The sequence below is a fragment of the Gasterosteus aculeatus genome, chromosome 15, assembly GCF_964276395.1.
Source record: "Gasterosteus aculeatus chromosome 15, fGasAcu3.hap1.1, whole genome shotgun sequence".
NCBI lineage: Eukaryota > Metazoa > Chordata > Actinopteri > Perciformes > Gasterosteidae > Gasterosteus > Gasterosteus aculeatus.
In genome coordinates, this window is record NC_135703.1 from 13,919,672 (window position 1) to 13,932,300 (window position 12,629).

Below are 12,629 nucleotides of genomic sequence, written 5' to 3' on the forward strand. Positions count from 1 at the left end.
GAAGAGGTCTAAAACCGTCCACTGTGCGCGCGCAGCGCATTCATTTGAGGTGGAATTTATGTTAAAGCCTGTGAATTACTCAGTTGTATTTACATAATGGGGAGCAAATCAATTCTTACAAGTACTTACAGGGACAAAGATTAAGGTGCAAGGGAATGAGGCGAGACGCTGGTGAATAATGGGGAAGCAGTTCTGCAGTGAATAAATTACTCTTTTTTCAATTATGAGCCTCATCTTTTCAATGATTACGAAGTACAGTTTTCTGTTGTTTTGGACATTGAATCTATTAGAAAATAGATTTTGGGGCTGCTTACTTTCAAAAATGTTTAAGACGAGTTTTTAAAATGTAGTTTCTTCTCTCCAAAAGTCACAAAACCCCCAAATGTTGAGTTATCTGTCATAGAGGATTAAGAAAAAACGCACATATCACATTTAAGAAAGCTGAATAATAGAATCATACACAACCACACAGTCAAGTTTCTGCCAACTGACTGAGTGTGAACTACTAGCTCCTTTGTAAATGTAAATGTGGTTCATTTATGCAGCAGCAATGCAATAAAAGGAAAGGAAACAGTTCAACGATTATGGATTTAATGCCTTATGACGACTATGACACGGATCGCTCCAGAACAAACATTAATCAGGTAAAACAAATACTGGGGAGCTGTAGAAGAAATGTCCTTGTATTCATCCTACAGTGATTGTTTGTATAAGTGAGTCACATAATTGAAATTGATGCTTCAAAAAAAGTTCTTAGTTTTCAAAACTGTAAGCGAGCAAAAATGACATTTCTTATTTGTGATGAAATGTAAAAGTAAGTGATAAAAGGGACTTTCCTGCAGGCACACATTGTTCAAACATGACAGACGTTGGTTTGTTGAATGCATCATGCAAGTGGACAATGCATAAGTTGATCAATGTGAGGAAGGTTGACCCTCTGATAATCTACATGTACACCTTCTATACAGATACATGAAAGGAAAGTGAATAATAGCATCACATTCATTTCCATGGTCGTTTTTTTTGCCCCTTACTCCAAATTTGAAAACATAATATCTATCATGATTGGAAGCGTGTGACCAATATATATGCAAATGAGGTAATCATCATCTCTCAGACCTGCTCTTGATTTAGTTGCAACCTCCTTAGGATTTGAGTGGAATGTCCTTGTCTCGTGCTCGATTGAACCGTTGGGTATTTTGTTTGTGTTCTCGTGCTGCTGGTAAACATAATGCATCTATAAACTAAAACACAACGTATGTGTGTGTGTGTTTTTGCACATTCAGAATATTTGTTTGCAGCTCAGGTAAAAACGGACGTTGGTACCTGAGCGTAACTCTCTGCCCTTCAAGCACCCTCATCTCATGGGAGTATCGGGTGATGAGAGGCGGTTCGCAGATAAACTCCTCCTCGGGGACGGACCAGAAGTATCGGCCAGAGAGCTGCAGGGGGGATGCGCACGTCTCCAGGTCGTCCTCTCTGTTCAGTCTCCGCAGCCACAGTAGCTCGCAGTTACAGTGGAGAGGGTTCCCCCCGAAGGACAAGGCAAACGAGGTGGAGGTCATGATACCCGACGTGGCCAGGACCTGGTAGTGTGAAACGCAATAAAAGTTAAGCAAATTGTTATTTTGGAGTAAATGTCTTCATTTCTAGTCTTCTTAAGGCTCAGAGTGCTTTAACTTATAAGCTATGATTCATGCATTCGCACCCATTCATACACTGATGACCAGAGTCACCATAAATCAGCGATGAAATTCACACCAGACACTGTTGTCACGGCAACGGGGGGGCAACGTTTAAGGGCCCGAGGACACGACATGCAGATCAGCGGTGACAGTAATCAAAGAGCTAACCCTCTGATTGAAGAACGACCAGGCTCTCCACTCCGCCCCAGTGGCCCTAAAACCTCGCTGTACAATCTTATCCACATATTCATACTTATCCGCTAGTGCAACCAGTTTATGCCCGTTGAGTGTTTTGTAGCTTGCCCTATTTCTCCCCCCATGAACAGATAAAGAAAGGAAAGTGATAAAATACAGGAAGAGAATCACAGCTCCAAAGGGTTACGGGATCCGGGAGAGGTCATGTTTATTTTTTACTTCATGGGCATGAGGCGCTATTCCATTATACCAAATGTCTGTTCAATAAATGCTTCAAGACATTTGACAGTTTGTACATTGTTATATCTAGGTTAAAAAAAGCTTTTTTTTTTAAAAACATGAACAAATGATTATCTTGTTATTGATTATCAGTGCATACGAAGGACAACTACTAAACAACTACATGTATGTGTTGTGACTCATACATCAGCGTGTGTCACGTCAGCGTGGCGGAAGAAGAACTCAATGGCAGATTTCCAGGCAAAAGTACTTTGATCAAAAGTCGACGGGGATCCAGAACTCACAAACAGGGTGACGACATTCAACGACGCGACAAGGGACACGAGACACACGAGGCTTAAAGACACTGGGAAGGTGCAGGTGATTGGACACAGGAGGAGACAATCAGGGACACGGCAGACAGGACAGGAAGTGAAGCTAAACCAGGGACACAAGAGGCAGGAATCTACAAAGCGGGACACAAACCCACACCGTGACAGTGTGTGAGGGCCTGGTCAGGTTTGAGAATTGTAGAGCAGTTTTTTGACGGAGTGGGAAAAGAGACCTCTGAGCGTACCTGTGCTCGTTGAAAAAGTGGGTCCGGTGGCAGCTTTTGGAGTTTATTGGAGGTGACGTCCAGCCGGTTGAGTTTCTGTAGCAGGGAAAATGTTCCCTCTGGAATATAGTCCAACATGTTGTGATCTAAACTCAGCGTATGGAGGCTAATCATTCTCTGCAGGAACAACAGAGAAAACACAGGATTTCATTATTGTTTTGAAAGCAGTAAGTGGAAGACACGGAGAATGTGGCCATACGAATAACGGTTTTATGTCTCCCAGGCTGCGCTGTCCTCGTTAATGCTACCGTCACGTAAACAGTACAGCAGTGATGATAGTGTTGAAGTTGAAATACGGTATTTACTCAAAATGCAAAGATGAACTGAAAAGAACAAAGTCATTGCGTGGTTTGAGTTGTAGGGACACCATAGACATAAGTGCCTGTTTTTAATCCTAAAGATTCCTTTATTTCAATCTTAAACAAAATATCCCAAAAGAGATTTGATGGCCATTTGACTGTGCTGGGGACTGGTCGGTAAAGCTACGGCACTTTAAGGACATCCTGACCTGGATGGCCTCCCAAGGAATAGTGTCCAGGTTATTGTAACTCAGGTCCAATTCTTCCAGCGCCAGCAGGTCGTTGAACGCTCCCTGGTGGATCAGCACCAACTGGTTGTTGTTCAGAATCAGGTGGTGAAGCTTGGACATCCCGCTGAACGTATCGTTGCCTATCCTCGTCAGCCGGTTGCTGAGAGGGAGAGAGAAAAACTGCATTTATTAAGGGGATTTCAGGCAATGGCCGTATGAAAAAGCCTGCTGTATTCATGCATACCTGTTGAGGTGTAGAGCTCTGAGGTTTTCCAAATCGGTAAAGGCCTGAGGTGTGATGTAGGAGATGGTGTTTCTGGATAGTGTTAGGTCCACCAGCCGTGTCATGTTTGCAAAATCTTTCCTCTTCACACTGTGGACACAGATAAGCAACCTTCTGATAAGAGCAGGGGGATATCACCATGTGTCCTCTGCTGGTGGTGCAGGATTCAATTTGTGGATTTACTTTGTTTCTTAAAAAACACATAACGTTTTGTGAATGTGAAAATCTCTGAAACCCGAGTCCTGCTCCACACTGCGGTGCAATCAGGGGACGGCCCCGAGCGGCTGCATCGACTTACTCTGCAGACTCTGTTTTCTCTTCACGCCCACTAAGTTTTATTTCATTCCAGTGCCGGCGGATAATGTGCGTATTGTCTAAAAAATGCACCCTGCGCTGTCCGAAAATGTAACAACTTATTAATCTTTGCCTGAGACGCTCCGGGCGTTTCTCGCATCACAACCTCATACATCTGTGTGTCTGTTTCCTGCTTTGAGGGGAAAAAGATGTGCATTCTGGAACAACAAGAAGATAAGTGTGAAAAATTGAAAAAGGGTTGTGCTCTTATTGAACCTTGACCTTTTTGGACTCGTCGCTCCCCGTGGAGACGCGTAAGAAAGCCAGAGTTGGAGTCAGTTGCAGGGGAAGGATCCCTTCAATGGGCGTGTGAGACGGGGGACCGTTACCTTGTGACGAAGTTGTCGGCCAGTCGCAGCTCCACGGTGTGCCGGTCGATGTTCGGCGGTACAAACAGGAGACCTTTCTTGGCGCAAAGGGTCGCCAGGTTGGGTGACAGGATCTGACACACGCAGCGCTTTGGGCAGATTTGTGCCCTCACCGCCATGGCAACCGCTAGCATCAGACACAGCAACAGCCTCTCCATGGTTACCACCCCACCCGGACGCGACACCTGAGACGGACGGAGACAAAAGCGAGACGGAAATGGAGACTTTAAAGGAAATGGAGACATCACACGTCTTTGTTGCTTCGGGGCGGAACTTGTGCATGTATCCAATGACCATAATGGAAAGAAAAAGCAAGACAGCTGACATTTCTTCACTCAACTCAACCAAGTTACACTTATTGACATGCTTTTAAAATAAATTCAGTCTGTACGTAGTGCAAGGAGGTCCGGTGCGCTGCCCACTGTGCACACTGCATTCTCACCACTGGGAACACTGAGCTAATATCCTCCGTATCGTCCACTGCATCAACAAAACAGAATGGCCCTCTGAATACAGAGAGCTGGACTGAGAGACGAGTGCAGTGTGGACACGGCCGACGGACGTATCCATGGAACTGGAGCGAGTCACAATCTGCTGAAGTTCAGAATCCAAGTGATCGGACATGACGGAAGGAACCCAAAGGCCCCGGAGAGTTGATTCACCGCCGACCCTTATCCGTCCCTAATCGAACCACAGGAGATGTTTATTAGAGTAATTCACTGCTCATCCGTTCTGCATTGCCCACACACACACACACACACACACACACACAAACGCGCACATTCAGTCAATATTAGGAAGCAGCAGTGCTTGTAGTTAATTATGAATGGTTTAGAGAGGGGCCGGGAGAGGAAAATGCTCATTAATGTCAACCTTCATTGGGGTTTGAAGGACATGGGTGAGTGAGGATTAAAGGGATCAGAAGTATGAACATTAATACGTGAACAGGCCGGTGAGGGTGGAAGCAGTTCAGGTTGTGCTTGAATGAACCCTTCTGACGTGTGATAACTCATTTTGCAGAGAGCGCCTTCAATTCAGGTCTTTTTTTCTTCATTTCTCTCTTTTCACGGGACTTACGGTATTTACACACATATAGAGAATGAAAGCCCCTATCTTTAGATGCCGGGGCAATACAAGGACGGGCAGGAGGACGGTTTCAGTGACTCCCACCTTTCGCGTTGCTCTCTGAATGATGTCGTAGACGTGACTCTACGGCAGGTTGATATTACTGCTGCTTATCCGCATTGAATCAGCTACCTGCCCACAGAAGCCATTCACCTCTCTCTACTATAATTGTGTGGTCGGCCGACGGTACGTTCCTTCCATTTCTCAACATAATTACTGAGCAGAGATATGTGGCGACATCGGAGGTCATGCGATACCTGTCTTCCTTTTCTCTCCCTATTTTACTGCAGAGGAAGCAGAGCAGGAAGACGGAGCGGCCGCTAAATCGAGCGCCGGATGACTCATATGCTACAGAGAGAGAGTGAAAGCTCGCCCCTTGTGCCAGAGAAGTAGATATCAGCTCATTAATTAATCTGCAAAATGACTGTAAAGTAATGAGAGCGAGTGAGTGAGTGAGACGGAGAACTACAAAGGAATTAAGGGAGAACTATCAGAGGGGGAGAGGAAAAAAAGATGGGGAGCTAATTAAAATAAGGGCTGAGCTGTGAGGAGCATTTTATTCAGCGAGAGGAGGTTCGGAAGGAGGGGCGATGACGCGACACACTGTCCCGCTTATGGAGAAGGATGCATAGGCTGAATATCAATTTTCATATGAAATATAGAGGTTTACACTGGGATTTAGCTCAATTTCCTCACAAACTCCTCCCCCTAAAATAAGTTAATCACATCAGTCACAGCCTCGCTGCAGCTGCAGGTGACGCTGAGGATCAAATGGAGCGGTGAATCAACCAAAGGGATCATGGGCGAGGAGGACAGACTATTCTCTGTTGAGTAAAATACGACTGTGCAGACGTCCCGCTTCCCTGACGGGTTTCCCATCAAGCCTCTGCCTGCATCCCACCCTCACAGGGATAAACAGTTGGCAGTTTTCACACATTCAAACCCTCCTGAAGCTGTGATCGTCGATTCCTCCGATCATTCACACTTAATATACATCCAATTAGCCGGTGCTCGGTGGTCGGGTGCCTTCTGTGGCAGTTTGAAGGACAGATCCAGTGAAACGACGTGGTTCCCCATGTGCTATTTACATCTGGGAGCTAATCAGTGCTTTACAACCCTTACGTTTAAGTCTACGCGGGCCATCATTGGCTTAGGTGCGTTTTAAGGTTCAAGGCGGGGATGCCTTGGCCGTCATCGTGTAATCTCTTTAACCCGTAATGCCATTAGAGGCCGGCGTAGCTGAGGTGATACGGGGCCGCATTTGAGACTAAGACTAAGACTAGATTAAGGTAGTTCCTAATCATGATCACAACTCACAGCCCAACAGAAGCCTTTCAAACTACCAACAACAACAACACGTTCATCACTCCGTCATCCTAATGTGTCATCCAGGGGTTTGCTGAGGTGTCAGTTGAGGAGCGTCAAGTAGTTTACGATGGTCCTCGTGTTGCTGAAATAGATTCATCATGTCAGAGTTAGGAAAACACTTCACGCGCAGGAGGGTTTGGGAGCGCAGGGCCCTTGTTAAGGAGAGCGATGTTGTTCAAACAGCTCCCAATGCACACACCTGAAAGGTGGAGATGCTGTGGACAACTGCTTAATTACTGGCCACATTTAAGAATATGCTTTTTCTTTAGAGGGTGGTGTACATCAATAATTGATTCATCAGATAAAGGCGGCAGCAGATTAGAATATTATCAGAGTGCATTTCCATGTCATTTCATTTAACACGGTGCATTTACTCATTTCCAATGGAATGTAGCATGCAGATTAATATGCTAGATAGATGTTATAGTGTATTGGATTGTTGATTGTATGTGTATTTTGGCAGATGTGTTTCTCACTGTTATTTATCATAAACATCTACAAACTGACAAATCAGTCATGGATTGAGAACTCACTGCTACTAAGTTAGAAAGTACCACTTAGTTCTCTACAGTTGTCAGAGAAATACAATTGTATGTGATGGAAATCTACAACCACGTAAGTAAACTCCTGTGATGTGATTGAAGCACCAGCTTCCATTATAGCCATTTGAATTCTCCCCACACATTGAGTCATCAATGAGGTAACATGAAGTGCAAAGCATTTTGGACACTGGGGAAAATACCTCCTCAGTATATTCATACTTCACGTTTGGTACACTGGCGCCGCAGATTTGATTTCCAAGCAAGCACATTGCTCTTTTTATTGGAAAACATTTAAGCTGCTGTATTTCATTTTCTCCAGTGGATTAATAGTCAACATGCTTTGCTGTGCCTCCAAGCTGGTACCTTTTGTTGTTTGCACCAGCATGTAATGCATAACAAAAACGCAAACTTATCTAACCGGCTGCCGTCCTGTGTTTCCTGTGTGTCCACAGGAGTGGACCTTGTGCTGGAGCTGATGGCTTTGCCCACAACAGGGGTCAGCGACTGCTTAAACACATCACAGGCATCCTGTATTCTATTGGTGCACTGCACTGAGCAAGGCTGAACACACACACACACACACACACACACACACACACACACACAACCACACACAGCCAAGCTCCACAGACTCTGAACACGCCTTTGTGAATGTAGATGATTGCAAATAAAACATTCCTACACTCTCAATGACACAAACAAAAAAAAAAGGAATATATATAAACTAAATTTAAAAAGATTGATTTAGAAAGAGTGATGACATCAGCCAGTTTCTCATGTCTAGCTTGGGCATTTTATTTAATTTGGCCTGGTAAATTGGTAAAAAATGCAGACTTTTTTCAAAGCTTTACAGTGTTGGAAATATAAATACTACAAATGGAAATCAGAATCCCGCCGATGTTGTTCATATGCAGATATCTGTAAGGATGTGAACCATCACATGACCATGTTTGTTACTAGTCTCACCAAAAGGGTTACTTTTGTGAGGTTAGAAACATCCAACTACACAACGAGAGCCTTTGAATGAGATTGTAGCAACTCGCGCAGTGTGTAAACATTGCATCCTTTTTTCAGTCACTTCAAATTCAAAATGTCGTGGTTTTGACAAAGATTCTTTACTTTCGACTAACTCTGCCATGTCTAATGTAATCACCACAAAAAACACATTTCCGTTTTAATAAAAGAAACACACCGGGGATTGCCTGCATCTTCCAGCTCAACTGAAAGCGTTTTCTTTCATGCTGGACAGGAAGAGAGGAGGCGAGTGTAAAAGATAAATGATAGAGTTATGGCTGACGGTCAAATGCCCGGCACGCATTCATCCTGTTCAAGAAATCCAGGTTGGCAAACCAATTAAGGCACATTATTGAGGCAGTCGACGATGGATTCAGTGACGTGACGCCCTCAGCAGTTGCTGATGTCGGCTGCTTTTTAATCTGCCTGAACGGGTCGTAATGAGAGAGTTCAACCTGTTTGACCTGAATCTGAGTTTCAAGTTGTACACCGAGCAGCAAGAGGAAGCCGACCCAGCTGTAAAACACCCCCTTCGGTATCAATCTTACTTCAGCTCCATCCACATTAGAGACTTTTCAATTTGCCGCCCAGGGGAGGAGTTTAACATCCATTCCAATCAATCCACTTTGCTCAAATTGACCCGAGACTCATTTTGCTCATGGATGTTTTGTTTTGCATCCAGGCTAAGAAATCCTCCTTTAACCTGCTTCGCAGCCTCCATCGCAATCTCCTTTTCGGGACCCAAATGGACTTAATGGATCAAATCAAACCAATCAAAGGCAGAAACGGCCAGCTGGATGAGGACGTGAGCTGCCAGGAATACGAGACGGTCACTGCCAAGGTCAGTCCGATAGCACGGGAATGAGAGAACACACAGATGGACCCGCACACACAGATGCATGTTTAATGCACACGCATAGACCACTTGAGTATTGATTTTAGATCCAGTTATAAACACAATCATACGCGTCATGAGTTTGGCTGGTAGAGAAAGAGGAGAGAGATTTGCAATAGGAGATGTTGGCAGTGAGAGCCTAACAGCAGTGCTTTAAGTGCCTGATTCATGGCTGCACACTCTAATATCTGGTCTACAAGGCTATTTCCACACCATTACATCACAATACTGTTTCTTTTGGAAGCATTCATTACTGGCTAGGAGATAGAATTGTGCTCTCAAGACCGTCTCTCTGCCATAACACTAATATCACAATCCAAGTGTGCACCTTCTTCATGCTGAAATTTGATTTGTCCCGTTCGATCATCCTTTGTTCTATGAGGGATTAAGGATTGTTATCATTAATAATATTAAATGTCATTTAGTCAATATCATATTGGGTTTTGAGCATGGATCCCATTCAACGGCTTTGTCCCATGGGGACTGTGTTCAAAGTGCAGAAGCACCTCGGTGCTCTTTTCAACGGGGGGGCGGCTTCTTTGGTTGGACGAACACAACGAGATTGTATTGAACTCGAGGTTTAAAAAAAGTTGTGTTCCATGGGCAAAGAACGCCAGCTTGTTAGATAGAGGCATCGGATGCCGCCATGTTGTGGCCTAATGGGAAGCGCAGTGTTGAGTTGGAAGTTGTGTGTTTGAGCGGTTCTTCAGAAACAGGCACTGCACTTGCACACGGCTGTGGCATGTTTAATGCAGGGCTGGTAAAGGATCCACATTAATCCCATGCATAGGTGCGGCTCCACAGGCCGTCCATGGATCCTATGCAACACTTTCTGAAAGGTTAACCGCCTCCGTGTCTGCTTGGCATCTACTTTGCAGCTGGTTGCGTTCAAAAGCAGACATGTTCACCCGATTGCACGGTGCAACACGCCAAATCCTTTCGAAAATGGGAGTATCTTGTCTTTTTTGGTTTGGATTTCTCTGCAATTAGCGTGTCCTTTAAGAGAAAATGCGAGGCAAGACACAGTGGTACTGTGATCGCACAAAAGGTCACTGGACATTCTGGTAAGAATCCGGGCCAATCCACGTTTATCCGTTTATTTCTGATTCCCACTGACTTTCTCAACCTGTAGCACAGAAAGACGTCAGGCACTCCTGCATTGACTAAAGCAGAAAGGAGGACTTGAAGAGGTACAGTAGTTCCTGCTTAATGTTTTAATCAGTTAATCAGCACACGAGCACAATTCACACAGACATTGTTTGTTTTCTTCATCTGTCATCTTTATTGAACAAAATCATCAAAAAAACGCTTGAATGGTCAAGTTCTCTATAGGAGGCAGAATCTTGAATGTGTGTACATGCACTGACGCATCGGCCTCTCAGACGCCTCTGACTGTGATTCCAGAGGCCCAAACCAACCATTCCAGGGTGGAAATGACTCCCGCAAACCACATCGGTGTGAACGCGCCTTGAGGGGGGTCAGTTGTACGCCACAAGAGCGTCTTCCACAACGCTGCAGCGAAGCAGCCGCAGCGTGTTCCTCCCTCACATCTACGGCAGGATGTCTTCTTTCCTTCAGTCACCAGAGCTGATACAGACATCTGTTTCACGGTGTCACCCAAAGTACCACAGCGGCTGGATACGCTCCTCCTCCAGAAGCGTGAAGCAGAGGGAGGAACGTTCCGTACTGAAGAAATCCCTTTAATCTTTTCTGTGGTTGAAAAACACGCTTTTCCTTTCACCTCGTCATAAATGCTGAGTAAAGCGCAATGCGCATACATTCATGCATTGGATATTTGGATAAATACGTGAAACAAGTCTGTTTCTCTGCTTGTGTAACAACACCAGCAATGTCTTGCATGTCAGAGGTAATTACCTCACATTCTGAATGCATTACTTCCTCCCATCCTACAGAGCAAAAACAATAGTTTTCCATTATGTCATTCAATTGAAGTTGCTATGGCTCAGAGGAGTAATCATTTAAATGTCTGTTAAGTCACTGGCTCATCCAATGATGTGACACATTGGGGATTGAGCGGACATGTATGACTGATGAAGGCCCTGTAATTTGCCGTATTACGAACAAGGAGTCCGTGGCGTCATTTAGTGACTCATCACCCAGCAGAGGTCCGCCAGAGTGTTGGTGCGACCGATACAGCAGACTTGTGTATGTGAAGCATTTACTAAATTCTTAATAATAAATGTGGTCCTTAACAATTTCAGATTTCAAATTAGTTTCTTTTGTCTTCTCATATATTCTGCGTTGGCTAAAAGAACCACGTCTTCTATATAAAGTCCTTGTGGGAACAAACTGAGGGTAAAATAATGACTAAGGGACGACAGCCTAAAGCAGTATAAATATTTAATAGTTACAATGTTCCATACTTCTCAAGACAAAAACCCACAGTTAAAATAACGGAAATTCATGGAAATTTGATAAATATAAAAAGCTGATGTAAAAGTGCGTTGGCCTAACTGAGAAGACAAAAATAATATGAGAACAATTACTAAAAGACAAGCAAGATAAGATACTGAGATTTATTTCATTTGTAATGGGCTCTGTAGGGTGAAGAACATATTAATCATTTGGGAAGAGGCATAAATATTGCTGTTTTATATTAGAATATATGATACTAATGGACTAAAATACAGTATTTTACAGCAGAGCAAAATAACATGAGACAGAAAAATGGAGATGGAAAGAGACAGGAACAAGAGAAGACATTGCTTCCATTAGAGTGTATTGTCCTCACATAGATACAACCCTCAGCCTGATAAAAATGAGTCCTGGCATTGATTGTTTAAGGAACAATTGATACCTTTGCCTCTTCATGTGGGACTCGATTCATCACAGTGAATTGGTGAGTTGTTGCCCTGATTGGGCATCTTTAGTTTTGCAGAGTGAGACTACCTACGCGTGGTAACTGCAACAGCTCAAAGCATCCCCATATTGGACATCAGTATCATTCCTATACTACCTATATGTAGGGGGGACTTAAAACTAAACAATACATGCTAATCTTTATTTTTAAAACATGCAAACAGTAATTTGCATTTTTTGCAAAGTACTTCTGGCTGCTCTCACATGCATTCATTTACTCACTGGTGGCCTTTTTGTCCTCCAGTGACTGTTTCCGGGCGACTAAGCCTCTGACACGCGTCACGCTGTGTGAGCAACCAAACCTGCAGCCTGTACCGTTGTTGGAATGCGCTTGGAATTCTCCTTCGGTTTTTGTGTTGGTCGCCACAGTTGTGTTAGCCCAAAAATGTCTTCATTGTGGCAATAAAGCACATTTGATTTGAAGGGATGAAGAAAGAGAGAGAGAGAGAGAGAGAGAGAGAGAGAGAGGTGGGAGGATGACAAACAGTTTCGCCCTCGAGGCAAGAGGAGGCTGCGTGCTTACATAAAAATACACAAAACACATCTGCACGCACAC

At 44.1% G+C, this 12,629-nt stretch overlaps 1 protein-coding gene across 1 annotated transcript in view; it reads right to left on the reverse strand.

Moving 5' to 3' along the window:
• Positions 1–12,629, reverse strand: part of lrfn5a (leucine rich repeat and fibronectin type III domain containing 5a) — a 74,676-nt gene that overhangs the window by 12,896 nt on the left and 49,151 nt on the right. Inside the window, exons 3-7 of the mRNA XM_078089806.1 lie at positions 4,211–4,434; positions 3,489–3,617; positions 3,224–3,404; positions 2,677–2,832; positions 1,327–1,586 (exon numbers count right to left, since the gene is read on the reverse strand). Of these exons, the coding sequence (XP_077945932.1) occupies positions 1,327–1,586; positions 2,677–2,832; positions 3,224–3,404; positions 3,489–3,617; positions 4,211–4,407 (923 nt within the window). The 5' untranslated portion in view covers positions 4,408–4,434. The remainder of the gene's footprint in view (positions 1–1,326; positions 1,587–2,676; positions 2,833–3,223; positions 3,405–3,488; positions 3,618–4,210; positions 4,435–12,629) is intronic.